Genomic DNA, 27,400 nt, shown 5'->3' with positions numbered 1-27,400 from the left:
CACACTGCTTCATTTCGTAATATCACTAGAAAGTGTTTGTTTCTGATGTCTCTTGCAACGGCAAAAAGAGTCAGCGAGTTGCACGCCCTTGAATCACGAGTCGGCTTCAAAGAAGACTCTGCAATTTGTTCATTCCAGTCTCTCTTTCTTGCCAAAAATGAAAACCCTTCGAATCCCTGGCCCAGGAGCTTCGAGGTAAAAGGACTTACTAGTTTGGTGGGCAGAGAGGCAGAAAGATCCCTTTGTCCAGTTAGAGCTCTTAAATTCTATCTGGACAGGAAGAAGCAGTTGGGGGGTTCGCAAAAAGGTCTTTGGTGCTCAGTAAAAGACCCCAAGAGAGCAATGTCCAAGAACGCCTTAGCCTTCTTTGTTAGAAGTGTTATTACGGAAGCTCATAAGAATTGTCCAGATGATTCTTTTAATCTTTTAAGAGTGAGAGCCCACGAAGTTAGGGCAATCGCAACCTCTGTTGCGTTCCAAAGAAATATGTCACTTAAAAACATTTTGGATGCAACTTATTGGAGATGCAACTCTGTGTTTGCATCTCGTTATTTAAAAGATGTGCGAGTTACGTATGAGAAATGTTTTTCTCTAGGTCCATTTGTGTCAGCACAGACGGTTCTGGGTAAGGGAGCTAGCACCGATCCTTAATAATGTATGTAACCCTCTTGTTGGATGTGTTCTTGAGTTTCCTGTGCATGGAAGTGTCAGGTGTCGCACAGGCGACCTTCACTTCTCTTCACTAGGAGATCGAGTGACAGCTGACTTTTAGAGGGGTACAAAATTTTTTTTTTGTACTATGGTATGTGCGGTTATTGAGTTTGTGGTTGTTTGCTAAGAGTTTGGGGATAGCTCTTGGCAATCTTAGAACTAACACGGGTGTTAGGTTCGGGTGATCGGGATCGGTTGTGTGCTCCTTAAATAAAGGCGTGTTGTCATATAAGTGGATGTGCTCCCATTGACAAATGCCATTTAGGTTCTGTCGAGTAAGTGGATGATACCCCATCGACAGATCCACAAGAACTCTTGGCCACAGATCACTATCTCGCTAAGGCTCTTGAGGTGAAGCAGACTCCTAGACAGCAGTCACGAAGTCTTCCACCTGATAAGGTAGGAACCAAGGTCTATAAATACCTACAACATATGTTGTTTACCTGTCTAGTCAGTAGTTAGCTGTCTCTTGCCCTCCACCAAAGGGTGTCAATCAGCTATGTATATATCTGACAGGTAAGTTGAATGTATGAAAATGATATTGTTATGATACAATAAAGTTTCATACATACTTACCTGGCAGATATATACATAGCTATCGACTCCGTCGTCCCCGACAGAAATTCAAATTTCGTGGCACTCGCTACAAGTAGGTCAGGTGATCTACCGCCCTGCTCTGGGTGGCAGGACTAGGAACCATTCCCGTTTTCTAATCAGATTCTCTCTTCCACCTGTCTCCTGCGGGGAGGCTGGGTGGGTCTCCAATTGTATATATCTGCCAGGTAAGTATGTATGAAACTTTATTGTATCATAACAATATCATTTTTCCTAACTATACAAACCTGAGGTCCTTTACATATAGTCCCTCCTCATGCCACCCCTCACTCTGCGTATTTTGCATGGGCCAAAAGCAAAAGTGATTTGTTTACCTCCCAGTCGCGCGGCGTGCGACGATCGGACAAGCAGTTAACTACCGTTCTCCCCTTGTTCGAAGCTTACGACTGTTCCAGCTGCCACTAGCTACTTCCTATTGTTAAAGGACCGATGGTTTGTATAGTTTGGAAAAATGCATTTTTTGACAAATTGTCATTTTAAATTTGTCAGCACATCCAGGTTGAAGAACTCTGTTTGTAAAGTATTAGTAAAGTATAATGGCAGTAAAGTCATAAGTCTGTCTGCCGTTGAAACACTTCAATGTTTCCTCTCCAAGGTTTCATTGATCTGCGCTCATACAATATAATATTTGCCTAATTCATGGTTGTGTAATATTTTCTGTATTGGAGCTTGCCATTGGTGGTGGTCTTATCTTATATTTTTCCTTTGTGGGACCAAATTAAATGTGATAAGCATTTTGCCTTAAGATGTTCGAGAACCACTGAGTATCTCAGAGCAGCAACTTCACTTTACACTTTTTAAAGTTTGTATGCACTTTAGTCAGGTACACTATTAAGCTCTTGTTATCATTCCAGTATCAGTTTAACTATTGGTTTGTTTAAGTGCATTAAAGCTTTGTACTTCTTAAGTGAATTTGTTTATCTCATTTATCTGAAGTTTTCACTTTCTTTTTACTTGATTTTTGCATATATGTGTAATCTATATATTTTCTTTCATTAAATTCACATTGATTTTCATTAATCCTTAAACGCCGAAGCGGTAAAAATAAAAAACACCCCCGAATGCTGGAGCCGGTTTTGAGTGAGCGCGGAAGCAGAAAAAATAATTTTTTCAAAAAATCACAGCGCGCTTAGTTTTGAAGATTAAGAGTTCATTTTTGGCTCCTTTTTTTGTCATTGCCTGAAGTTTAGTATGCAATCATCAGAAATGAAAAATAATATCATTATCATATGTAAATAATGAGATATATGGTAGCGAAAAAAAGAAAATTCATACATAATTGTATTAAAATCACGCTGTGCAAAAAACAGTAAAAGCTAACGAGTTTCTTTTTTTTTCGTTGTATTGTACACTAAATTGCATTTTGATATATAATACATTGTAAAACAATAAAAGCAACACCGGAAAAATATTATCACAAAATGATGTACGAATTCGTAACACGTGGACGTAAAAAAATGTTTTTTTCAAAAATTCACCGTAAATCTAAATATTGTTCTAGAGACTTCCAATTTGTTTCAAAATGAATACAAATGATTGAATATTACGATACTGTAAGAGTTTTTGCTTACAATTGCAGTTTTCGACCATTTCCGACGAGTTAAAAATGACCAAATGTCGAAATTTTTTTATAATTTTTTTTATATGCAATTATTTCGGAAATTAGAAAAGCTACAACCTTCAAATATTTTTCCTTTTATTCTACATGAAATTGCGCACATTTTCATATATAAAACTCTATGAAATGCCTAATATGAAACGGAGCAAATTTTCCAAGAATGCGATGTACGTAATTCGGAGATTTATGGCGGAGAATCCGCGCGCGGAGGGAAGGAAAGTTTTTTTCATAAATTCACCATAAATCGAAATATTGTGCTAGAGACTTCCAATGTGTTGCAAAATGAAGGTATATGATTGAATATTACTAAAATATAAGAGTTTTAGCTTACAATTGCGTTTTTCAACCATTTCGGTAGAGTCCAAGTTGACCGAACGTGGTTTTTTTCTATTTATCGTGATTTATATGCAAATATTTCAAAAATGTGAGAGGCTACAACCTTCAATTATTTTTCGTTGTATTCTACATGAAATTGCGCACATTTTCATATATAAAACTTTATGTAACGGCTAATTTAAAATGGTGCAAACATTACCACAATTGCACATATGATTTTTTCGGAAGAGTTACCGCGCGGACGTAAGGAAAATGTTATTTTTGTACATGAACTTTCCTGTCAGATATATACTTAGCTTTACGTCTCTGACATCACGACAGAATTCAAAACTCGCGGCACACGCGACAGGTAGGTCAGGTGATCTACCTTACCCGCCGCTGGGTGGCGGCTGTAAGAACCAATCTCCCTTTCCAGTCAGAATTTTTCTGTCGCCGGTGTCGACTACACCTGTGGTTGTTACCTCCTGACAGCTTTATTCGTTTCTCGTTGCCTTGGATATTTTTGGACTGACTATCGGTGAAGTACCTGATCTTGTTGGCTTGGCATACGCGCTTGTGGATTGTTTTCGGATATTGGTTTGGATTTTTCTTTGATTTCAAGATGTCTGATGTAGAGGTTAAGAAATCTTCTATGTTTAGGGGGTGCTCTATGGATGAATGCAAGGTGAGGCTACCGAAAGCAACGGTAGATCCTCACACAGTATGCTTGAAATGTAGGGGTAAAGAATGTTCCTTTATTAACCCGTGTAATGAGTGTGAGAAGTTGGATGAGGGTGAATGGAAGTCTCTTTCTTCCTACTTAAGGAAGTTGGAGAAAGACAGGGTGAGAAAAGCTTCGTCTAGAAGTTCTAGTAAGTCTCGTATTAGCGAGGTAGAAGTAGACAATCCTGTCGTAGCACTAGTTCCTTCTCCCGTTTCAGCTCCTGCTCCCTGCATCGAACCTAAAGATACGCCTTCGGAAGTGGCAACCATGAGAGCCACGATCCTTAGCATGGAGAAGAAAATTCGTTCGTTGCAAGGTAAGAGTAATAGTGAAGGTGATTTGTACAGTGACCCCAGTGCAGTGGAGGGTGCGTCTGATCGGCTTCTTAATGCTTCCAGGCCTAGACCTCTTCCAGACTCCCAGTCCCAGTGGAGGAGGAAAGTCAACAGCCGCAGGAAGGTTAGGGAGAACCCCCACCGATCAGGCGTCCCCTCGGTAGATCCTGATGTTCGTTCCCAGGCTGCCTTAGTTCGCCCCAAGAAGGAGGTGTTACGCCAATGCTTCTCTTCTTCTTCATCACCTTCTCCTAGAAGAGGATGGAGCACCTCGGATTCATCTCGACCGTTGAAGAGAGCCTGGAAGGCTCCTTGCGCCTTTCCTTCCAGCCCGGAATGTTTTCCGGAAGAGCCTGAAGTGGAGATCAAGAAACCCAGGAGGGATCGGGAGTTCTCGCCTCAGAGTAGGCTTCGATCCTCATCCCCTGTGGAGGATTTTGCAAGATCTCCAGCTCGGATTCTTGCGGGGCTGCAAGCTCAGATTTCGGCTCTGGCGGGCTCCTTGGCTGGAGGCACGCGTCGTAAGAAGGACGTCTCTCTCCCCTTCAAGAAGTCTAGGCTACCTTCGCCTGCTTTGCCTTCTAAGTCGGAGGCGGCTCTCTCTCCTGTAACAGCGGATGGAATGAGGCGCTCTTCCCTCGGCAGACGCCTGTCGTCTTCCAGGCGCCAATCGCCCAAGAAGCTTTATCCTGGCGACTTCATTTCTCCAGTAGAAAGGGATCTAGTGCCTAGTAGGCGCTCGTCTAAAGATAAGCGCACAGCTTCGTCTTCTCGCTCCTTTCCGAAGAACCTCCAATCTCCGGATAAGAGAGCCTCCTCTTACATGGACTCTTCCAGAGACAGGATCTCTCCTTATGTTAGGCGCCTAGAGCCTGGTAGGCGCTACTCCCCAAGTAGCCGCTCTCCCGCTGCCAAGTGCTGTGCGGAAGATAGGCACTTCTCTCCTGATAGGCGCAGTTCACCTGTTAGCCGCTCTGTTCAGGCGTAAAGAGCCTGAAAGAAATGTCTTGGCTGATAGACTAGCTTTTGCAGAGACCCACGCGTCTCGATCTAAGTATTTGGATCATGGTAGACGCCTGTCTCCGAGTAGGCGATCTTCACCAGGGATTCGCTCTCCTGTTGGTAGGCGCCAAGAGCCTAGCAGGTGTTCTCCTCATTTTAGGCGCAGTTCGCCAGGAAGCCGCTCTCCTTTTGACAGGCGCATGGATTCTGTTAGGCGCCGTGAGCATAGTAGGCTCTCCTCTCCTAGCAGGCGCTCCCCTTTGGACTCCCGTGTATCTAGGAGCAGACTACAGGATCACAGAGGACTCACTCATCGGAGTAGGAAGGACGTATTCGATAGGAGCTCTCCCGAAGCTTTGGCTTCCCCTGATAGGCGCCAGATGGCTGCCAGACACTCATCACTAGATAGACGCACTTCTTTAGAGAAGTCCAGCTGCTCTCGTAAAGAAGCCGAAGGTTCTTCGGTGGATGAAATGGAACCTTCAGAAGAGGACTTGGTTAAGGATTCTTCGGTCTCGTCCTACAAGATCCTGACAGACCTCCTTCTTCAAGAGTTTGGAGATGCTCTTACTCCCGTCGCTCCTCCTTCTCCTCTCTCGTTATTCTCGACTTCTAAGAAGACGAAGGTTTCCTCCTGTGTGAGGATGAAGCCAACCATCTCGATGAAGAAGGCTTTGAGAGGTTTTGGTGATTGGCTTCTTTCTAAGGAGGATAAAAGGGAAGACTGTGTTTTCTTTCCCTCCTTCTAAGCTTACGGGCAGACTAGGCTTCTGGTATGAGTCTGGAGCAACCCCTAGGCCTGGGTCTTCCGTCATCTGCAGACGCGACTTCTCTTCACTGGTGGATGCCTCACGACGCTCGCGGCCCTCTTGTCGGCTAAGACTACCTGGGCTATGAACGAGCTCGACCACCTGGAGAAGGGAATGTTCAGAGTCTTGGAAGTCTTCAACTTCCTTGACTGGTCTTTGGGGGTCTTGGCTAAAAGGACTCAGAACCCGGATTCCATTTCGCCCGGAGGATCTCAACAGTGTACTGACGTGCATGGATAAGGCAGTTAGAGATGGATCGAGCGAAGTAGCCTCCCTGTTTGGAGCAGGGGTTCTTAAGAAAAGATCGGTCTTCTGCTCTTTTCTGACAAAGTCCGTCTCTCATGCTCAGAGAGCCTCGCTACTCTTATTCACAACTCTCGCCCGCTTCTCTTCCAAAGAAGATAATCCAGGACATCTCGGGAGCTATCTCTGCGAAGGCTACTCAAGACATGCTCGCTCAGTCTGCCCGGAAACTAGGACCTCCTTCCAGACGAAGACTAAGAAGGAGACTCCGGCTAGACAGGAGCCCTTTCGAGGGGGTCCCTCCTCTAGAGCCTCTACCTCAAGAGGTAATAGACCCTTCAAGAGAGGAAGATCCTTCTCGCGCTCATCCAGAGCGAAGAAGTAGGAAATAAGTCCTCCAGACATCAGTAGGTGCCAGGCTTCTAAGATTCGCAGAAGCCTGGGCAAAGAGAGGAGCGGACAACTGGTCCCTCTCGATTATCCGGAAAGGATATCTGATTCCCTTTACAGAAAGACCACCTTTGACGACGACTCCGAGGGAGTTGGTGGCCAGGTACAGGGATCCCATCATGAGCCACGCTCTAACGCAGGCAGTAGAACAAATGTTAGAGAAAGAGGCTATAGAGCTAGTGAGCGACCCATGCTCACGCGGGCTTTTACACGCCTGTTTCTAGTTCCAAAGCCTCAGGAGGATGGAGACCGGTTCTGGATGTGAGCGCCCTGAATTTCTTTGTAGAAAAGAGGAAGTTCGCCATGGAGACGACATCCTCAGTGTTGGCGGCTCTTCATCCAGGGGATTGGTGGTGTCCTAGATCTTCAGGACGCTTACTTCCATGTGCCGATCCATCCTTCTTCAAGGAAATACCTCAGGTTCATGATGGGAGGAAGGATATTCCAATTCATGGCCTTGTGTTTCGGCCTTTCAACAGCCCCTCAGGTCTTCACAGGACTAATGAAAAATGTAGCAAGATGGCTACATTTGGAGGGAGTCAGGGTGTCCCTTTACTTGGACGACTGGCTGATCAGAGCAGTCACAGAAAAGATGTTTGGAGGACCTACAAAAGACCCTTTTCATGGCGAGTTCTCTGGGACTTTTGGTGAACTTTCAAAAGTCTCAGTTAATCCCCAGTCAAGATCGTATCTATCTGGGGATTCAGATGGTTTCTCTGGATTTTCGGGCTTTTCCTTCTCCAGAAAGGATTGCCTGAGGGTCAGAGAAAGTCAAAGCCTTCCTAGAGAAAGACGTATGTACAGCGAGGGAGTGGATGAGTTTGTTGGGGACTCTCCTCGTTGGAGCAATTCCTTTCTCTGGGAAGGTTGCACCTCAGACCTCTCCAGTTCTTTCTACATCGAAACTGGCGGTGTCGTTCTCAAAACCTAGAGTTCTCCTTCAAGATTTCAAGAGAAATCAAGAAGGACCTCTCTTGGTGGGCGAACCCTCTCAGGTTTGCAGAAGGGATGTCCCTTCACATTCCGAACCCCAACCAAGTGTTGTATTCCGACGCATCGGAAACAGGTTGGGGAGCAGCGCTCGGCTCAAGAGAAGTGTCAGGCACCTGGAAGAAGGAACAGGTGACCTGGCACATCAACAAGAAAGAGCTGATGGCTGTTTGGCTAGCTTTGAAAGCATTCGAGCCCTACGTCCTAGCTTCAGTAGTTCAGATAAACTCGGACAACACCACGGCCCTGGCATACATCAGGAAGCAAGGGGGGACCTTTCTCACTGAAAATCCTTCTCCCTGTACGAGACAGCAAAAGAACTTCTGCTGTGGGCAGAGGAAAGGAAGATTTGTCTCCTTACCAGGTTCGTACAGGGAGAAAAGAACGTCAGAGCAGGACCTCCTAAGCAGGAAAGATCAAGTCCTGCCGGCGGAGTGGACTCTTCACGAGGATGTTTGCCAGGACCTGTGGAGACTTTGGGGCAGGCCTCACATAGACCTCTTCGCCACAGCCAAGAATGCGAGGATAGGCAACTACTGCTCTCCGATATCGGACCCGAGGGCAGTGTCAATAGATGCTTTTCTCCTAGATTGGAAGGGCCTAGACAAGTACACTTTTCCTCCCTTCAAGATACTGGGAGAAACTTTCAAGAAGTTTGCAGAATCGGAGGCAGCAAGGATGACGCTGATAGCCCCTTTCTGCCCGCACAAGTATGGTTCACAGAGGTACTGGAATGGTTAGTAGACATTCCGAGATCATTACCACAGAGGATCGATCTGCTCAGACAACCCCACTTCGACAGGTATCACAGAAACCTCCCCCGCTCTCGTCTGACTGGCTTCAAACTGTCAAAAGTTTGGTCAGAGCGAGAGGGTTTTCTGCAAGAGCTGCAACTGCTATCGCAGCAGCAAGAAGGCCCCCTCTACCCTTAGAGTCTACCAATCGAAGTGGGACGTCTTTCGACGGTGGTGTAGGAACCATCACTTTTCCTCTTCCAGTACCTCTGTACCCAAATAGCAGACTTCTTACTTTTCCTTAGGGAAAAAGTGGACTGGCGGTATCAACCATTAAAGGTTATCGTAGCATGCTGGCTGCAGTGTTTAGGCACAGAGGACTTAAACATTTCAGAAAGACAAAGACCTTCATGATCTAATAAGATCTTTTGAAACATCCAAAAAGGTTTTGCCAGAGATTCCGAGTTGGAATCTGGAGGTAGTGCTACGCTTCCTTAGGTCCCCTAAGTTCGAACCGCCTCAGTCTGCCTCTTTTAGAGACCTCACGAGGAAGACAATTTTTCTCATGGCATTGGTTTTCCTTTCCGCAAAGAGGATTAGTGAACTCCATGCAATAGAAGGAAAGTGGGGTTTCAGAGGAGATGCAGCGATCTGTGCATTCCTGCCTTCGTTCTTGGCTAAGAATGAGAACCCCTCAAATCCTTGGCCTAGGAGTTTTGAAGTCCGAGGTTTATCTGCCTTAGTAGGCGACAAGCGAGAGGTCACTTTGCCCAGTACGAAGTTTAAAGTTTTATCTGCAGAGAAAGAAAAAACTTAAGGGCAATGATGTCAACCTTTGGTGCTCTGTAAGAGATCCAAGGAGGGCTCTTTCGAAGAATGCGCTTTCTTTCTTCATCAGAAGCCTGGTGAAAGAAGCACATTGCGATATGTGATGAAAGTCAATTCAAGCTTCTGAAGGCAAAGCTCATGAGGTAAGAGCTATTGCCACTTCATTAACTTTCAATAAAACATATCCTTGAGTATATTATGAAGCAACATTCTGGCGTTGCAACTCAGTTCTTCGCAAACCACTTATCTGAGAGACATCAAAAATCACGTATGAAAAGTGCTTCGCGTTAGGCCCGTACGTATCAGCGGATTCGGTGCTGGGGCAGGGAGCTGAGACATATCCTTTGTAGTATATTTTTTCCCCCTTGTTTAGGTTGTAAGTTTTTTGGTGGTTTGAAAGAGCATGCGGGTAGGCATCTCTTTCATGTCGTATGTCTAACAATGATTAGATTGGTTAGGTGATCGGTTTATGTTTGAGCTCCTTGCAATGATAGTGGTTAGGTTCTGTCATATAAGAGGGCGAATCCCCTTTGACAAGATCCTGCTCAGATTCTATCAAGTAAGCGGATACCAAATCCCTTTGATAGACGCCCAAGAGTCTGTCAGCTGTAGGTCACGCCCTCGCTGAGCTCTTCAGGCAACGCAGACTAATAGACAGTAACTACGAAGTCTTCTGCCTAAACAGTAAGAACCAAGGTTGTATTTTACATCCTACAACAGGTGTGTTTCCCTTTTCCCCCCATATTAATATTGCTGTCTCTTTCCCTCCACCAAGGGTGTCAATCAGCTAAGTATATATCTGACAGGAAAGTTCATGTACAAAATGTTATTGTTAGTATACAATAAGGTTTTTGTACATACTTACCTGGCAGATATATACGATTGATGGCCCGGCCCTCCCAGCCTCCCTCAGGTAGACAGGTGGAAGAGAAAAATTCTGACGAAAGGGAGGGAATTGGTTCTTACAGCCGCCACCCAGCGGCGGGTAAGGTAGATCACCTGACCTACCTGTCGCGTGTGCCGCGAGTTTTGAATTCTGTCGTGACGTCAGAGACGTAAAGCTAAGTATATATCTGCCAGGTAAGTATGTACAAAACCTTATTGTATACTAACAATAAAATTTTTTTCATAAATTCACCATAAATCGAAATATTGTGCTAGAGACTTCCAATTTGTTACAAAATGAAGGTAAATGATTGAATATTACTAAAAAATAAGAGTTTTAGCTTACAATTGCGTTTCATACATTCAACTTACCTGTCAGATATATACATAGCTATCGACTCCGTCGTCCCCGACAGAAATTCGAATTTCGCGGCACACGCTACAGGTAGGTCAGGTGATCTACCTGCCTGCCGCTGGGTGGCAGGACTAGGAACTATCCCCGTTTTCTAATCAGATTCTCTCTGTCGCTGGGAAGGTAAACATATGTTTGCTTTCCCTCCTGATTTGATTTTCGTGTTTCATCGCCATCGATCTTCTGGGCCGACTTTTACAGGGAAGTACTGGATCGGTGGTTTGGCATACGTTTTTAATAACTTTTTAATAACTTTTTATGAATTAACTTCGAAGTTTTCGAAGAATATAGAGTATGTGTAACTACCGAAGTTTTCGGTAGACAATTACATAGTTTGCAAGAAAGGGAAATATAAATATTTATTCTTTGATAAAGGGTAATAAATGTTAGAATTTGATTGAGGAAAATAAGGTAACTTCCTATTTGAGGAAGTCAGAAAACATAGAACTAGATATACTTTCTTTAGAAGCTTTATAGCCCTCGTTCTGACAAGCAGTTAGAATATAACAGTACTAGTAGTGTTTGTTTCCTCATCACCTTCTTACTTCACGAAACTACAAATTCATTTGCAATTTGAAGATAAAGGAATGTAGCTCTAGATACGAGCTATTATAAGGTAAGAAGTGATTATAGTGTTCCCCATTGCAATAGAGGGTGCGTCTGATCGGCTCTGTCTCGCTCCCAGGCCTAGACCTCTTCCAAGCTCACAGGCCCAGAGGAGAAGGAATGTCGAAAGCCTTACGGAGGTTATGGAGAACCCCCACCGATCAGGCGTCCCCTCCCCGGCAGGTTTCTGTAGAACGTCCCAGACTGCCAGGGATAGCCATTGGAAAGGCATCCTAATTCAATGTGTTCCCCTTTTTATTATCGTCTTGACGAATAAGGAGTAGAAACATTCAACGGCGTAGATTAAATGAAGATGCAAGATAATCTCGTCTGGCTATCGGAACCTCAGAAGAGACGGAGAAAGGAGAAGTATATGAAAATATATCTATTCTGAGAAGAACGAATTAGATATTAAAGAATATTTGTTGATCGAATGATTATATGGATCTCGTTTAGTGAGTACACATATATATAACTTTTAAGCTTCTAGCTCCTTGGGCATGAAGCTCCGGTAACGAGGCTCAATGCGCCTAAAGCGTCTGAAACAAGGCGCAAAGCGCCTGAAACGAGGCGCAAAGCACCTGAAGGGCCTGAATATGGGCGCAAAGCGCCTGAAAGACCTATGAACCAGATCTTTATCGGTAAATGGAAGTCCTTCTCATTCAGAAGAAAGGGAGGGCTATGTAGAAAATGGAAGTATTGTCGAATTCTAAGCAAGAACAAATGTACAAGAGATCGGAACCTTCCGCACACAGAACCTTCCGCACAAGCGGAATCTTCCAGAAGGCGGAAGATTCCAGATTCGAATAACCTTCCAGACGTACAGAACCTTTCCAGCGAGGATCGCCTTTTCAGATGCTCGGAACTTTCCAACAAGAAAACTTTCCAAGGGCGACACGTCTTCTAGGATCCAGGAGTATTCTGATCACGATACTCCTCCCAGGCGCCAGGAGTATTCGGAACGCGATACTCCTGCCAAGCACCAGGAGTATTCCGACGAGCACGATACTCCTACCAGGCGCCAGGAGTATTCGAAACGTGATACTCCTACCAGGCGCCAGGAGTATTCCGATCACGATACTCCTCCTAGGAAAGCGATACTTCTGCTAGGCGCCAGGAGTATTCCGAGGTTGAGGAGTATTCCGTTCGCGATACTCCTCCCACAGGCCGCCAGGAGTATTCTAGGCAGATACTCCTGCTTAGCGCCAGACACTTTCTCCTACAAGAAGAGCCTGACAACGCCGAGAGTCCTCCAGGCGAAGGGTGAAAGACATTCGAGGCTTCTCCTGATAGGGACGGGAGTTGTCGCGCAGGCGGCCGTTGCCCTTGTCAGGATCGTCTTAATGCAATAAAGGCAAGAGCAAGTTCGGCTTTTTCCAGGCAGGGACTCAAGATGTAGCACAGGCTGCCGTAGCCCTTGTCAGGTTAGAGTCGGTACTGCGAATAGCCCTTCACCTTTCGAAAGGAAGCGCTCTCCTCCGGTTGCTCAATCTTGCCCCAAATTGAGGAATGGAAGATAGAGCAGAATTGTGAGAATTAGTTCAGTATTAGTAAGAGGATATTAAAATCATCCTCCTTCTAAAAAAGATTGCAACCAACCATTTACAGAAAGAGGGGCAATCGTTTGGAAGTTGAACAAGATTCGTACGAGCTCTCATTCATTGATTAGAGGCTCTTCCAGATAAGAAAGGCGTAAAATACGGACTTATCTCCAAGATAATAAAAGCTGGAGAGATTCTCTTCGATCCTCGGTTGTCATTTGCAATATCTTTCGACTAATACTCATTCGGGATTATTGACGAAATGAACGAAGAGAGTAAGATTTCTATTCTTTTCTCTGCATGTCGGAAAGGAAAGAGTGTCGTAGAAGGCTTGCTGTATATGACTACTGAATACAAGTCATATTTACGCATACCATAGTTGCCCTTTCTGGTTCGCTACGGAATTGTCTATATCCCTTACAGGATTTCCATAGTAAAACGGACTTCGCTAAAAGGTTTGTTACGGACAATACCTATTCAGCCTCGGTATTTAACAAAGGTTGTTTGGCTAAAATTTGCATTATTGAGAGCTTTCTTAGACTCGAGAATATTTTATTATATCCATTCATTGAAGGGAGTAACTGGCACTCGAATGAATGCAGCCAGGCAGTGAACGACACGGCTGTAATTGTGAGCCAATCTAGTACCATCCGGTTCTCGGTCTTGAACGGTTGGTTACATCTTTCTCTCCTAAGGGATCGAATGCTTCACCGTATATTCCCCATACAATCAGGGACTTAACCACGAATTGAGGGGATTTTTTAGGCAAACATGAATAAAACATCGTATTCGTTTTGCTAAGGATATCTCTCTGCCTCGGCGAGGAAAGAATGTAGTAGAAATTCACCTTAAGATAACGATACGCTTAAGCCTTATGCACACACCGTGGTTAATTACAGCGTTCCTACTATCCTTACAAGAGTTTCCTAGATGAATGCTGTTTACCACATGTGATAGATTATAAAGAATTTTAATTCGGCAGAGCACGATTTAACATTCATTGGAAAGAGTTGTCAGACCCTGCGGAAAGTATTCACAGATCTCTTCGCAAGGCAGAAGATGAACGAGCTTCTTATAGATTGCTTCCTTTTCCTCGAAACGGAAGGAGGTAGCAAGATACGGCCATCACTTTAAATTAAATAGGGGAATAAACTTTAGTCCTTTTTTTTTTTTTTTTTTCCCCTAGTTGTATATATTCTTAACACATATTAAATAAATGGGCGTCTAAGGAAGAAAATGAATGCATCATTTTGGCAATAAAAGGTTGGATTCACAGAAGGTCACGTTCTTCTTTCAGCATGTGTCGGAAGGTTTTTCTAAGAGAGTAGAGATTTGATCGAATCTATTATAAATATGGAGCCTGAAAAACCTATTCACTCTGAGTCTGTCTGCGTGCAGACTGACCAGAAGTATATATGAATGAGAGGATTTTTCAAGGGAAGCTTGATAATTCCTTTAAATATGTTAAAGACATAGAGTTGCTGCAGATCGTGCTAGATAGAAGGGGAAACTGTCCTCTTTCCGATACCTCTGTGAACCACATAATGGTTTTCTTCCCTTTCAGAGGGAAGAATCACCTTGGTAATTTATGCTATCAATGAACACAGTGAAAAGATATATTCTGTCTAGACAAAGAATATTAGAGATAGTAGAGAATTAAGATCTTCGGGATCTTATACAATACCTCTATACGATAAGAGTAAGAGATCTTATACTTAGAATGGGATCCTAATTTGGGCCTCAGATTCCGTGTTCCGACAAGATGGAACTGCTCCTAATCAAATGTTTCTCTTGGTCCTAAACGATCAAAAGGACAAGTGAAATTTTGGGCTTTAGAATCTGGAATCGAATTCTATGACGACTCGGCAATGGGTTCTGGCCAGCATAGTATGTTTGGCAAGAGAACTAAAGCCTTTTATTCCTGGATCAACGCTTTCAGATAGAGGTTTCGTTGTCCGGGTAATGTAGTGACATTGTCATCGACAGAAGAAGAAAAGGTTTAAACGTTTACTGATAGAGTCTTTGGAACGCGAGAAGGGCTCAAACTACTTCCCAAAAGGTTCAGAGAGATACATTCAAGAGCTAGAAATCAACCAATTTCAGCTCAGAATCTCTTTAAAATTCCAAGCTCCTTCCTTCCTTCCTTCGGGCAAGGATAGGGGAAGCTTCTGCAACGAGAAAACTCATCAACATGTAGGAGGAGAACTCGTTAGCAACGGAAGTATGCAATAAGGATCCTCCTCGGAGGAAGACTTGTCTCTTGGACTTTTGAGATTTCCTATTGTCTACTGGATGGAGCTGACTAAATTTTGATGAATGTGCAGGAGCAATTAGCGTCTTTGGTAGGAGTACTTTCTAAAGAGCCTACTCGTAAAAAGGATGACAGACTTCCGATTAAGAGATCCAAATACCGATCTCCTGTCGGGCGCGACGAACCCTACAGGGGAGTTGTCGCACAAGCGGCCATCTCTGGGGGGAGCGATGCGTTAGGCAGGCGAGACGTGGAAGGAGTAACTCCTGCCAAGCGTCTGGCGCCAACTAGGAGCCAGGCGCCAAGTAGGCGCAAGAGCCTGACTTTACTGTAGGATCGTTCTAGGCCAAGATCTTCATCCAAGCAGCAAGAGCCAACTGGAGAAGAGAGAACTCCTGATAGGAGTATAGCGCCCGCTAAGCGCAATATACTTGCCATTCGAAAGGCCATTCCATGAGCGATACTCCTACCAAGCCACAGGAGTATTCGGACTAGATGCTCCTTCCATAGTCAGGAGTATTCGGGAAGAGATACTCCTGCCAGGCGCCTTGAGTACTCTGACCTCGATACTCCTCCCAGGAGCCAGGAGTATTCTAGACTTTTTACTCCTACCGAGCGCACCATTTCGAGTATTCGAAAGGCGATGTGCCTACCAAGCGCCAGGAGTATTCTGAGCTTAATACTCCTAACAGGCGCCAGGAGTATTCGGAACGCGATACTCCTGCCAAGCACCAGGAGTATTCCGATGAGCACGATACTCCTCCCAGGCGCCAGGAGTATTCGGAACGTGATACTCCTACCAGGCGCCAGGAGTATTCCGATCACGATGCTCCTCCTAGGAAAGCGATACTTCTGCCAGGCGCCAGGAGTATTCCGAGCACGATACTCCTCCCAGGCGCCAGGAGTATTCGGAGAGCGATACTCCTGCCAGGCGCCAGGAGTATTCCGAGGACGAGGAGTATTCCGATCGCGATACTCCTCCCAGGCGCCAGGAGTATTCGGAGCGCGATACTCCTGCCAGGCGCCAGGAGATATTCTGAGCTTAATACTCCCTAACAGGCGCCAGGAGTTTCGAAGCGCGATACTCCTGCCAAGCGCAGGAGTATTCGAAGCGCTACTCCTGCCAGGCGCCAGGAGTATTCGAAGCGCGATACTCCTGCCAGGCGCCAGGAGTATTCTGAGCTTAATACTCCTAACAGGCGCCAGGGAGTATTTGGAGCGATATGCGCCTTCCAGACGGCAGGAGTATTCGAAGAGTTTTACGACTGTCAGGCGCCAGGAGTATTCTAAACAGGATACTCCTCGCGCCAGCCAGGCGCAAGCCAGGCGTTAGGCTTCATCCAGATGAGATCCAGTTCAAAGAAAGTCCTAGTCTTCTTTGAAACAATGGTGATCTCTAAAGCACTTCATAACGTGACTTGATGATAACCTTCAAACAGCTGAGAATTTAAAAAGCTCATGAAGTGCGAGCTTTTGCAAATTCTTGTTCTTTTCGTAACAATATGTCAGGAAGACATATTAGCTTTAACATATGAGAGATGCAACTATGTGTTGACTGCTCATTACACGAAGGACTTCAAGTTAACCTACGAGAGATTCTTCTCTCTTGGTTTATACGTATCAGCGGATACGTTGCTGGGATAAAGGAGCCGACACTGATCCTTTATAATGAGTTGAATTTATTTTAACTCAATGATTTTTATTGGAGGTTTGAAAGGAGTTTGGGGGATAACTCTCTTTCAATTTAGCGCGAACCCTCATGTTAGGAACAGGTGATCGGGATCGGTGTTGCGCTCCTTAGTTATGCCAATAGGCATAGGCATGTTGTCATATAAGCGGATTAGCACCCATTGACAAATGCCAATTAGGCTCGACCGAGTAAGTGGATAAGACCCCATCGGTAGACCCACAAGAACTCTTGGCCACAGATCACTATCTTGCTAAGGCTCTTGAGACGAAGCAGACTCCTATGCAATAGCTAGGAAGTCAATCCTTCGTCTAGAAACACAGAGGAACTAAGGTCTATAAATACCTACAACATATGTTGTTTACCTGTCTAGTCAGTAATTAGCTGTCTCTTGCCCTCCACCAAAGGGTGTCAATCAGCTATGTATATATCTGACAGGTAAGTTGAATGTATGAAAATGATATTGTTATGATACAATAAAGTTTCATACATACTTACCTGGCAGATATATACAATAAAGACCCACCCAGCCTCCCCGCAGGAGACAGGTGGAAGAGAGAATCTGATTAGAAAACGGGGATAGTTCCTAGTCCTGCCACCCAGCGGCAGGCAGGTAGATCACCTGACCTACCTGTAGCGTGTGCCGCGAAATTCGAATTTCTGTCGGGGACGACGGAGTCGATAGCTATGTATATATCTGCCAGGTAAGTATGTATGAAACTTTATTGTATCATAACAATATCATTTTTTCAACCATTTCGGTAGTCAAAATTGACCGAAGGTTGAAAATTTGTCACTTATCATTTTTTATATGAAAATATTTCAAAACTGATAAAAGCTACAACCATGGGTTGTTTTTAGTTGTATTGTGCATGAAATTGCGCACATTTCCATATATAAAACTTTATGTAACGGCTAATTTTAAAATGGTGCATACATTACCACAATCGCATGTATGATTTTTTTTGGAAGAGTTACCGCGCGGACGTAAGGAAAAAGTTTTTTCATAAATTCACCATAAATCGAAATATTGTGTTAGAGACTTCCAATTTGTTGCAAAATTAAGGTAAATAGTTCAATATTACTACAATATAAGCGTTTTAGCTTACAATTGCGTTTTTCGACCATTTCGGTAGAGTCAAAGTTGACCAAAGGTTGAAATTTTGTCACTTATCGTTATTTATATGGAAATATTTCATAACTGATAAAAGTTACAATCATGAGTATTTTTTGTTGTATTCTAAATGAAATTGCGCACATTTTCATATATAATACTTCATATAACGGATAATTTAAAATGGTGCAAAAATTATGTCAAAGTGACGAAATAATTTTTGAGATGTGTCACTGATACTTTTTAGTGCGATAAGAAAGAAATTTGCGCTTGCGCACCTGCGTAACAATTGTAAACAAAAAAACGCCTTGATCCGTGAACTCCCAGCATCACCCAAGGCGCGTGATTCAAAAGTTTTTGGCTGGTAGGCCTATAGTAAGTATTTTTCCACGAATTTAAAAAAAAAACTTTTTTGAGTCGACATATGGTACGTCCATTCGGCAATCAGGGGAGATTTTGACTCGACGTTTAATACGTCCATTCGGCGTTTAAGGGTTAATATTACAGATCCTTCTAATTTTGTTTTATTTTTACTTTATGTATGTACGTAGTTATTAACAGAGCAACAATTTCATGCCAAGCCTAGAGAAAGACCCTCGTGTACTTTGCAGTGTTTGTAGGGTGAGTTTGCACCCTAGAGTTAATTTGTCATGTTGGTGCTAATTGCTGTGACCCTCACTGGCTCTTATGTAATAGAAGGAGACATTATATGAAGGGGAATTATCATCTTTATTGAGGTCTTTGTCATACCTGCCCTTGAAGAGGTCCTGAATGAGAAGGTTAAAAATCTGTTTTACCGACCTTTCATAAGCAGATGAAACTAAAGTTTACATACACTGTTACAGGATCTCCCAGAGAATTTTGCCTCTCCTTCAGACCAAGAGGATCTTATCATTGTAGTAGATCTGTCTTTGGAGTAATGTTAGTCTTCTTTGCCTGTGCTGAGGTACTATTGGCACCTACTTGTCTGCCAGGCAATAGGACCAGTAGCCAGTGCTGCTGCTGGCAGCAGTGACTCATTTTGAGTGAGTGCAATCCCAAATAATGCTCCTGTAGCCAAAATTGATGGGCTACTTCTTGTTATCACTAGTAAGACACATCTCATGTTCATCTCCTTGGCTATCTTTAACATATGTAAGGGCTACTGCTGGCATCAGTGACTCATCTTGTGCAAGTACCGCCTGCTCTTGTGCTCGGGTAGAATGAATAGCTGCTTGCTCCTGTGTCTGGCACTATGGGCACTAAAGGCACATATCTTCCAGTATGTCTTACCTTTCAGACCCAATGGTTTGTTCTGGAGACTATGCTATTATGAGTACTCTGTTGACAACTTTCATACGGGTATGTTGAAGAAAGTAGATTCTGTGGTCTGTAGCAATATAAATAATAAAACTTCAGAGACAAATTCTTCAGTGCATTCCAGAGCAGGAACTCCTGTACTGCATGTACAAAACATTGCATGTAATTTACATAAATTTTAAACAATATATATTAGAATATTACCATTTGATTCTTGTTGGAATTATGAACACATTTAATGCTTTTAGTAAAGACTTATTTTTAGGTAATATTTACGAAAAAATTTCCCTGCAGCAAATGTGCTTCATGGTAGGATAATCCTGCATCAAAATTTTTTTTTTTATCTTAATTTTTTTTTTCTTACCCTGATGTTTTTCATATGTTGCATAGCATGAAGAAATATGTTGTTGTAGTTTAATTTTCAGGCTGTAGAGTTGTGATTGCTTCTAGAAATGAAGAGAAATTAAAAAAAGCCAGTCAAGAGATGGATCCCCAAGGGCAGTCAGTCTTTGCAAAAGTCTGCAATATAAGGAAGGAGGATCAAGTCAAGTAAGATTTGAATGTCTTCACAAATTATGAGAAATATATGCCTTGCTTATTGTAAGTGTTGAGATAGTGTTGATATTGTAATTTTTTAAAGATATTCAACTCTTGTTTTTCAAAATCGTCATCCAGCGAAGGCAATAGAATAAAAAAATGTCTACGTAATTTATATTAGTTAACACTTTTAGAAAACTATTTCACATACAGGAATATTCTCATACCTGCTAGTGCTCTTCATTATCAGTATATGTACCTGAATGCAGTACCTCTCTGCTGATAAAATAACCATTGTGTGATTAATGACAGTATTGAAACATTTTTACAAGTCTAGAAGGTTTCACAGTAAATAGATTAGTTGGATTACTTGTGAATGAAGCAGGAAGTGAGTAAACACTCGGGATTGGGTGTTGTATACAACTACCAAATGTATGACTGGTTACGCTGAGCATTATAGCATGTACCAGCCTGCTTACTCATTGTGCTCAGTAAGTGTAAGATGTCTACTGAGAGATTAGTGTGTATGCAAGATAGTGTTGTTGATTTCAGGGCATCTGGAGGTGGACTCCTTGTGTCCAGGCTGTGGTATGATCTTATCAACAACAAAGCTGGTAGGGGAACTTTGAATGCTTAAGAGGAAAATGTCAATAAATTTTTGAAAGTACAGTACCATTATTTCTGTTTTCTGTCATCTACAAGTCGTAATCAGATGGACCCACACTTAATAAAATAAATAAAATGCTTTATAAGGTCATCTTACAGTTACACAAAGTGCCTAATAAGCTAATTCTGAATGTTTTACTCCCCTCCATTCTACAAATGCAACATTTTTAAAAGTTCTACATCCTAAAGTGCAGTCCAAACTGACTCAATTTGGAGTGTCAGGACACATGGATATTAGCTCCTGATTAGCTTTATAGCCTGACTATCAGCCCCTAAATTTATATTTAAGAATGTCATAAAAGAAATAAAATTAAATACATAAAATTTTAGTTATATGTATACAAGCACTTTCGTCTTTACTGAGACATTGTCAAAGAACGAATGAAATACAGTTGGAAAGAAAGTTATCAGGTAAACGAAAAGGTCAAGAATACCAGAAGGTTAATTGTCAAAAGGGTAAAAATCAAAGAGATAAGCCAGGATGATCAGATATCACACGGTCACATATAAAACATAAGTATATAAAACAACTGAACATGAATAGAAAATCAGTTACCCAAGCAAAGCTTCATAACATAAAAATTAACTTCATTTTTATAAAAAAAAAAAAAAAAAAAAAAAAAACACTACAGCAATTCTTTGATCATCTGCACTATGCCCCTCATTGCACCTATCTCATGGTGAGTGTGTGTATGTAATTGAATGCACTAAGTAGGAAAAGTTGAAATACAGAATCACAGGTACAGATAGATGGGTGGAGCAATGACTGAACTTCTTGGGTCAGTTAAAGTGTTCTGTGCTAATGATATATTGATGATGACAGTTGAAAGTTCTGGACATTTATAAGTATGTTGTTTTTTTGTTGTTGTAAAATCCTGAAATTTTAAGAATCTAAGAATTTTTCATTGGACTTTACAGGACGTTGGTATCCCAAACAGTGAATGAGCTTGGAAGGATAGATTATTTGGTAAACAATGGAGGTGGGCAGTTTCCATCACCTGTGGCTAATATGAGTTTAAAAGGCTGGAATGCTGTTGTGGAGACTAATCTCACGGGAACTTTTCTTATGTGCAGGGAAGGTGAGCGTTTAATATTAAATCTGCTGAGTTGTCCATCTTGGAAAAGAGATGCCATGATTTCTTTTTGTTCTTGTTTTTGTGTATAGCATCATAAATTAACTTTTTGCTGTGTTGCATACTTTATTTCCTGGGATTTACATTCCCAGGGTTGCCGTGACGGTCCTAGACTTACCATGGTCAGAGGCTGGTAAGAGGTCCCCTCGATCGCAGGAACCAGCCTCGGCTGGTTCCAGCGGTTCAACGCGCCTTGAGAAATGTTCTCGGTCCAGCCGCTCGCCCCAGGGGAGCGGCCCGACCAGGCCTGCAGCTCGATTGCCACCGTTGGCGATTGCCTGCAGTCCCTCAAGCACACCGGTTCTGCCAGTGAGCGAGGGGGGAAGCGTCAGGTCTTCCTCTCCTGTTCCTCCAACTTCTCGGGTTACACCAGGAAGGGTGAGATAACAAGGAGTGATCATGAGGGGCGCGCCCCCCCACGATCCCGCCACAACGTCCTATGTGCCAGGCACAGTCCTCGGATCGACCGGGTCGTATGCACAAGTGGCAGGAGGAGACTGGGAGGAGTCTGCCACTGTTCCTCCCTCTGAAGAAGGAGGGTCTCGGGAATCGCTCTTGCTGGAGGGGCTTGATGATCCTACTCCTCAAAATGCGAGCACTCCTGACATCCAGAGGAATTTTGCTGAGGTCATTGTGCTGATTCGTCAGCACAACGACCTCGGGGAATGATCGCCAGCCGCTGGTCCTGACCAGCAGCCGGTCCAGACCAGCAACTCGACCATCACCGTGGTTAATGATCATCACAGTCCTCCCAGCCTACCGGTTCTCCTGGTAGGCAGGGGAAGAGCTCTCATAACAGCTCCCCTGACACATTCCTTGGTCCATCTTTCTCCACAAGAAGCCGCTGGTCCAGACCTGCAGCTCGATCGCCACCGTTGGTTGCCAATCGCCTGCAGTCCTCCCAACCTACTAGCATACTAGTAGGAAGGGTAGGAGCATCAGGGTAGGGGGGGCTGGCAAGGACGGATGACGCTTCCCAGACTCTTGGAAGTACCATCACCGCTGTTCACGTGACGGTCCGTCTGGACCACGCATTCAAGGTGATGGCTGATCGTACTCGCTTCTCCAACTGCTAGTTCTGCTGGGAAGGCGAGTGAGTATCCAATTCCTCCCCCATTCCCTCTCTCCTTACGGCTAAGAGGGAAAGGGGAGGGATCCTGCAGTGTGTTCTCTGTAGGATTACACGTTGGGGACTGTGTTCCTGGGGGGGGACCGTTGTTGAGGAAGGATCCTGCCCCATCCTCAATTCCTACGGGAATCAGGAGGACCACCAACCGATGATCGGCTGAGGAATTCGGTGGGGGTTTCGCCGAGCGCTTAGAATTCTTCGGAATTTCTAGCACTCTCAAAGTGTGTGTGTGTGTGTGTTTTTTTTTTTTTTTTTTTTTTTTTTTTTTTTTGAATGGCAGACACTTGGGCGAAACCATGGTCCAGAGTGGGCTAGACAAGAATCCTGGATAATTGTTACTACGATTATCGGGAAACTCGCCGAATGCTCGAATTCCTGGAATTTCTAGCGCTCGGAAGAAGCACTGCTGCTGAAGGAAGAATATCTCACAGTAGGCGGCCAACCCTAGGATAGAGAAGAACGGACGGGAACATCCAGTTTGGCTTGAACTATCGTCTTCGGTATTCTGTTATCACCATTGAAGCTTTCCTTCGGGTAAGACTTCTCCTTCACTCTCTTGATTAGAGAATGAAAGGTGTTGGCTTCCTATCCTTATTCTCATTCCTGGAATGGAAAAGAATTTAGGATGAAGGTCTTTGTACAGAAACCTACAAATATACTACGTATATTACCCTCGCGACATGATTCTGTTAAGCAGTTGAGTTGTCCGGGGTGTAGGCGCATACCGTAGTTAATTCTACGGATTGTGACCGAGACGACAAATCCTAATTGAACTGCAATTCGGGGCTGCCTGCAACCTCCCAGGAGTTACCAGTTTCGATTTTAGATACTTATGGTATTGTCACAACAACACCAACTTAGCTTTTGTATTTACCGAAAACCTTTTCGTTTAAATATACAGGCAGTCCCCGGGGTTACGACTGGGGTTCCGTTCTTAAGACGCGTCGTAACCTGAAAATCGTCGTAAGCTGGAACGACGGAAAAATGTCTTAAACTAATAAAAAGTTATAAAAACCTTACTTGTAATCCTTTGGTTACACTACATATTGTTTCCTGTAGTTTTATGTACAACCTGGAGATTTTCATCAAAAAATGCTGGTTCTTGAAGGTAAAAACTATTGTAATCCTCTGGTGACACTACATTCTTGAAGTTTTATGTACAACCTGGAGTGATTGCCAAATCTTGAGGGCTACAAGAACAGTTGATTACTATTTACGTATCATATAGACTAATTAAAGTAAACGTATCTTTAAATAGGTTATATTATTAGTATCAAACAAAAACATTTACTGGCATGAGTCAGAGGCCGTTTAATGAAATGAACACTTCTCTGTCCTATGTGTTCAGAAAAAAACGTTACGTCAATCCCCAAGACCATTGGCAAATGATCTCATTTGCCAAGACACCTCTCTCTCTCTCTCTCTCTCTCTCTCTCTCTCTCTCTCTCTCTCTCTCTCTCTCTCTCTCCGATCAAATTACATACTGGATAATGTCTCTCTTTGGATACTTGGAATTTGCGTTGTAATCTAACCAGAAACTTAGTTTTGTTATTATGTACGTATTACTGGAAACAAGCAATGATTTTTTTATTATTTGCGCTTTTGGACTGTTATAAACTTTGCGCATCGCAAGCTAGTATTCATTCACTCGGAAACTAGTTCCGCATATGAGGCGTCACTAAAAAAATTAGAAAAATACGACATAAAAAGTGTCGAAAATCATCATAACCTCAAAATTTTTGTTGTAATCTAACCAGAAACTTATTTTTCTTAATATACTGTGGTAAACTATAAAGAATTTTTATCATAGTATGCGTTTTTTTAAAAGCGTCGTTAACTCAGAGCGTCGGAAGACGCCTCTCTCTCTCTCTCTCTCTCTCTCTCTCTCTCTCTCTCTCTCTCTCTCTCTCTCTCTCTCTCTCTCTCATCAAATTACTGGATAATGTCTCTCTTTGGATACTTGGAATTTGCGTTGTAATCTAACCAGAAACTTAATTTGTTCCGATACGTAATACAAACCCTTGGTCCTTTAACAATAGGAAGGTAACTAGCGGCAGCTGGGGTGGTCGTAAGCTTCGAACAAGGGGAGAACGGTAGTTAACTGCTTGTCCGATCGTGCGCGCGGCAGGTGAAGAATCACTCTTGCTTTCGGCCGTGGTGTGACAGGACGTGCTCGTCATCGCTCTCTGCCCGCTATTTCGTCGTGTGCTTTGAAAGTTTACAATTTCTTCTCACTGGTTTGTTAGTTGGTTGTGAATGAAATTGTAAGTACTCTTTTCATTTTTTCATTATTAATTGAATTGTGATTGAATTATGGATCTGGAAATGGAGCTTGTTCCGACACGGCATACAAACCTTCGGTCCTTTTACAATAGGAAGGTACTAGCGGCAGCTGGATAGGTCGTAAGCTTTCGAACAAGGGGTTCGGTAGTTAACTGCTTGTCGACAGCTCGCGCAAAGCGCGACTGGGAGGTAAACAAATCACTTTTGCTTTCGGCCTGCTGGCGTGTAGACGTGTATCATCGCTCTCTGCCTGCTTCATCGTCGTTGCTTTCGCATGGTTGTGTTTTTCTTTTTCTATTTATATAGTGAAACTGAATTGTAAGTACAATCATTTCATATTTATTTCCATTGAATTCAATTGCGAATTAAAGGATCTTGGTCTCTCCACGCCCTCCGATTACCCGAGTGCCGGGACTGAAGGGCGTAAGTGCGGGAATTCATTTTTCCCAGAAATGATCCTCGTATTGTGTATGCTCGGTGCCGAGGGCGGGAGAGCGCTCGCTCCGAGCTTATATTTTGGTTGGAAATGTGTGGAAAATCGCAAGTAAGTGCCCTTTTCATTTATATTTTTTTGACCTGTATGCTCGTTGCCGAGCGAATGCGCTCGGCACGAAAACTTATTCTGTATGGAAGTGGAATCGCAAGTACAGTATTCTTTTTCATTTTCATATATTTATTTGGATTGTAGCAAATTAACTCATTTTGGATCAGTTTCCGCTCTTACCCGGAAATTGATCCTTTCCCCTTTTTATTTGAATGAAGTGAAATCGCAAGTGCAGTTCTTTTTCATTTTCATATTTTATTGAGATTGCATTATTTACTTGGATCAATGTTTCCGCTATTTCCCGGGAATTGATCCTTCCCCTTTTTATTTTGTATGAAGTGAAATTGCAAGCGCAGTATTCTTTTTCACTTTTCATATATATTTTGATTGCATCAATTCATTATGGATCAAGGTTTCCGTTCATAATCGGGAATGGATCCTTTACCCTTGCGCTCGGTACCGAGGGAGGGGCAAATGCGCTCGCTCCGAGACCCTAATTCATTGTGAAGTGAATCGTAATAATGCAAGATCTTTTTCATGTTATTCCTTTTATTATTGATTGCATCAATATTTATTTTGGTTCAAGTTCCGCTCAGTAGGAATTGATCCTTATGCCCTTGCATTCGGTGCGAGGGCACGATTGCTCTCGGGCTCTTATTATTATTGTTGGGTACATGGATGCTGTGGCGGGGGTGGGAAACGAGAATTAATTCCCCCCCCCCCCCCCCCCCCACCCCCCTCCCCCCCCCCCGCTCCAGCTCCCACAGATGGCCCTTCCCCTTCAGGGGGGGAGGTTATCTGGGTTCTTCTCCTCGCCCGATCCGTCGAGCGTGGGGAGGGCGCTCAGTGCCCGATGTACAATTGTATTCGGGTCTTCCGCTCATTCGGTGTGGGGCTCACCCCCCCCGCGCGGGGACTTCCCCCCCGGGGACTACTATCACTACTACTGTTATTTCCGCAGGTGCTATTGCCACGAGGGTGGACCTTGGTGAGGTATGGGCGTCCTTCGATTTGCAGGGCGTGCCTAGTGTCCAGGGGCGGCGGTTCTATGCCTGGGCCTGCTGCGGTCACCCATGGAGTGGTGACCACGACCACGACAACGATATCGACTCCAGGTGACGACGTCCCTCCTCACCTGGTGTACTCGCCTCACGTGGTAACAGTCTTGCCTACAGCCGCTGTGAAGTGCCGTTCGCCGTACTGAGGAGCGTGCCGCCGCCGCCGCGTGGTTGCCGCGCTGCCGCGACCACATTCGCTGCCCTAGAGCTCGCCCCTGGACCTGCCGCCGGTACCAGGAGGTTGCTGGCTGCTGCTCCACCTCCTGTGTCCGGTGCTGCCTGCCATACCTGCCGATTCTGTACTGACTGTCCATGCAGTTGCTGCGCTGACTGTCCCTGCCGTTGCTGCGCTGGCTGTCCCTGCCGATGCTGTGCTGGCTGTGCCTGCTGTTCCTGAGATGCCCATACCTGCTGGACTTGACGTCCCTGTTCGTCGGTGGTACTACCCCAGACTTTGGTCTGTCTGTACAGGTGCGTCCGGGCCCTGTGGCTTCGGCTACAGCAGCCCCGGCTCCGCCCTGGATGGCAGATCTTACGTCTGTCCTGAGGAAGCTGACGAAGAAGAGGAGGAACGTCGCCTTCATCTTCTTCATCGTCGTCGGCTGCCGCCTCTTCATCTTCGACTTCTAAGGCTTCACAGCCGAGGAAGAAGAAGGTTGCCTCCTCCCTCCTAAGAAGTCTCCCTCGGGAGCTTCTCGGGACCCGTCTCACCTCGGTGGGACGGGAGGGTTCCTTCCGCTGGTCCTCCTGCTCCTTTGGGAGCGGGGCCCGTCTCTTCTTCCGCAAGGAAGAAGACTACGGGGACCAGAGGGGTACCGGCTAACACCGGTACTTCCTCGCCTGGTGTCAGTGGTGCTGCCACTGCATCAGGGTCCGTCTCG

General features: G+C 44.1%; 1 protein-coding gene across 12 annotated transcripts in view; it reads left to right on the top strand.

Moving 5' to 3' along the window:
• The window catches only part of LOC135215424 (peroxisomal trans-2-enoyl-CoA reductase-like), a 468,052-nt gene that overhangs the window by 353,784 nt on the left and 86,868 nt on the right, over nt 1-27,400 (top strand). For 11 of the 12 annotated variants that reach the window (XR_010314679.1, XM_064250058.1, XM_064250050.1 and 8 more), the window contains exons 3-4: nt 19,595-19,718; nt 21,291-21,451. Coding sequence is in view for 11 of the 12 variants with exons in the window: in XM_064250058.1 (XP_064106128.1) it covers nt 19,595-19,718; nt 21,291-21,451 (285 nt within the window). In the remaining variant the exon portion in view is untranslated. Of the gene's footprint in view, nt 1-19,582; nt 19,719-21,290; nt 21,452-27,400 lie in introns of all 12 variants that reach the window. The other variant, XM_064250059.1, reaches the window with a different exon arrangement.

This window comes from Macrobrachium nipponense, chromosome 5, assembly GCF_015104395.2.
Source record: "Macrobrachium nipponense isolate FS-2020 chromosome 5, ASM1510439v2, whole genome shotgun sequence".
NCBI classification, from domain to species: domain Eukaryota; kingdom Metazoa; phylum Arthropoda; class Malacostraca; order Decapoda; family Palaemonidae; genus Macrobrachium; species Macrobrachium nipponense.
Note: the sequence above shows the minus strand (reverse complement) of the source record. Positions and strands in the feature narration are given on the sequence as shown.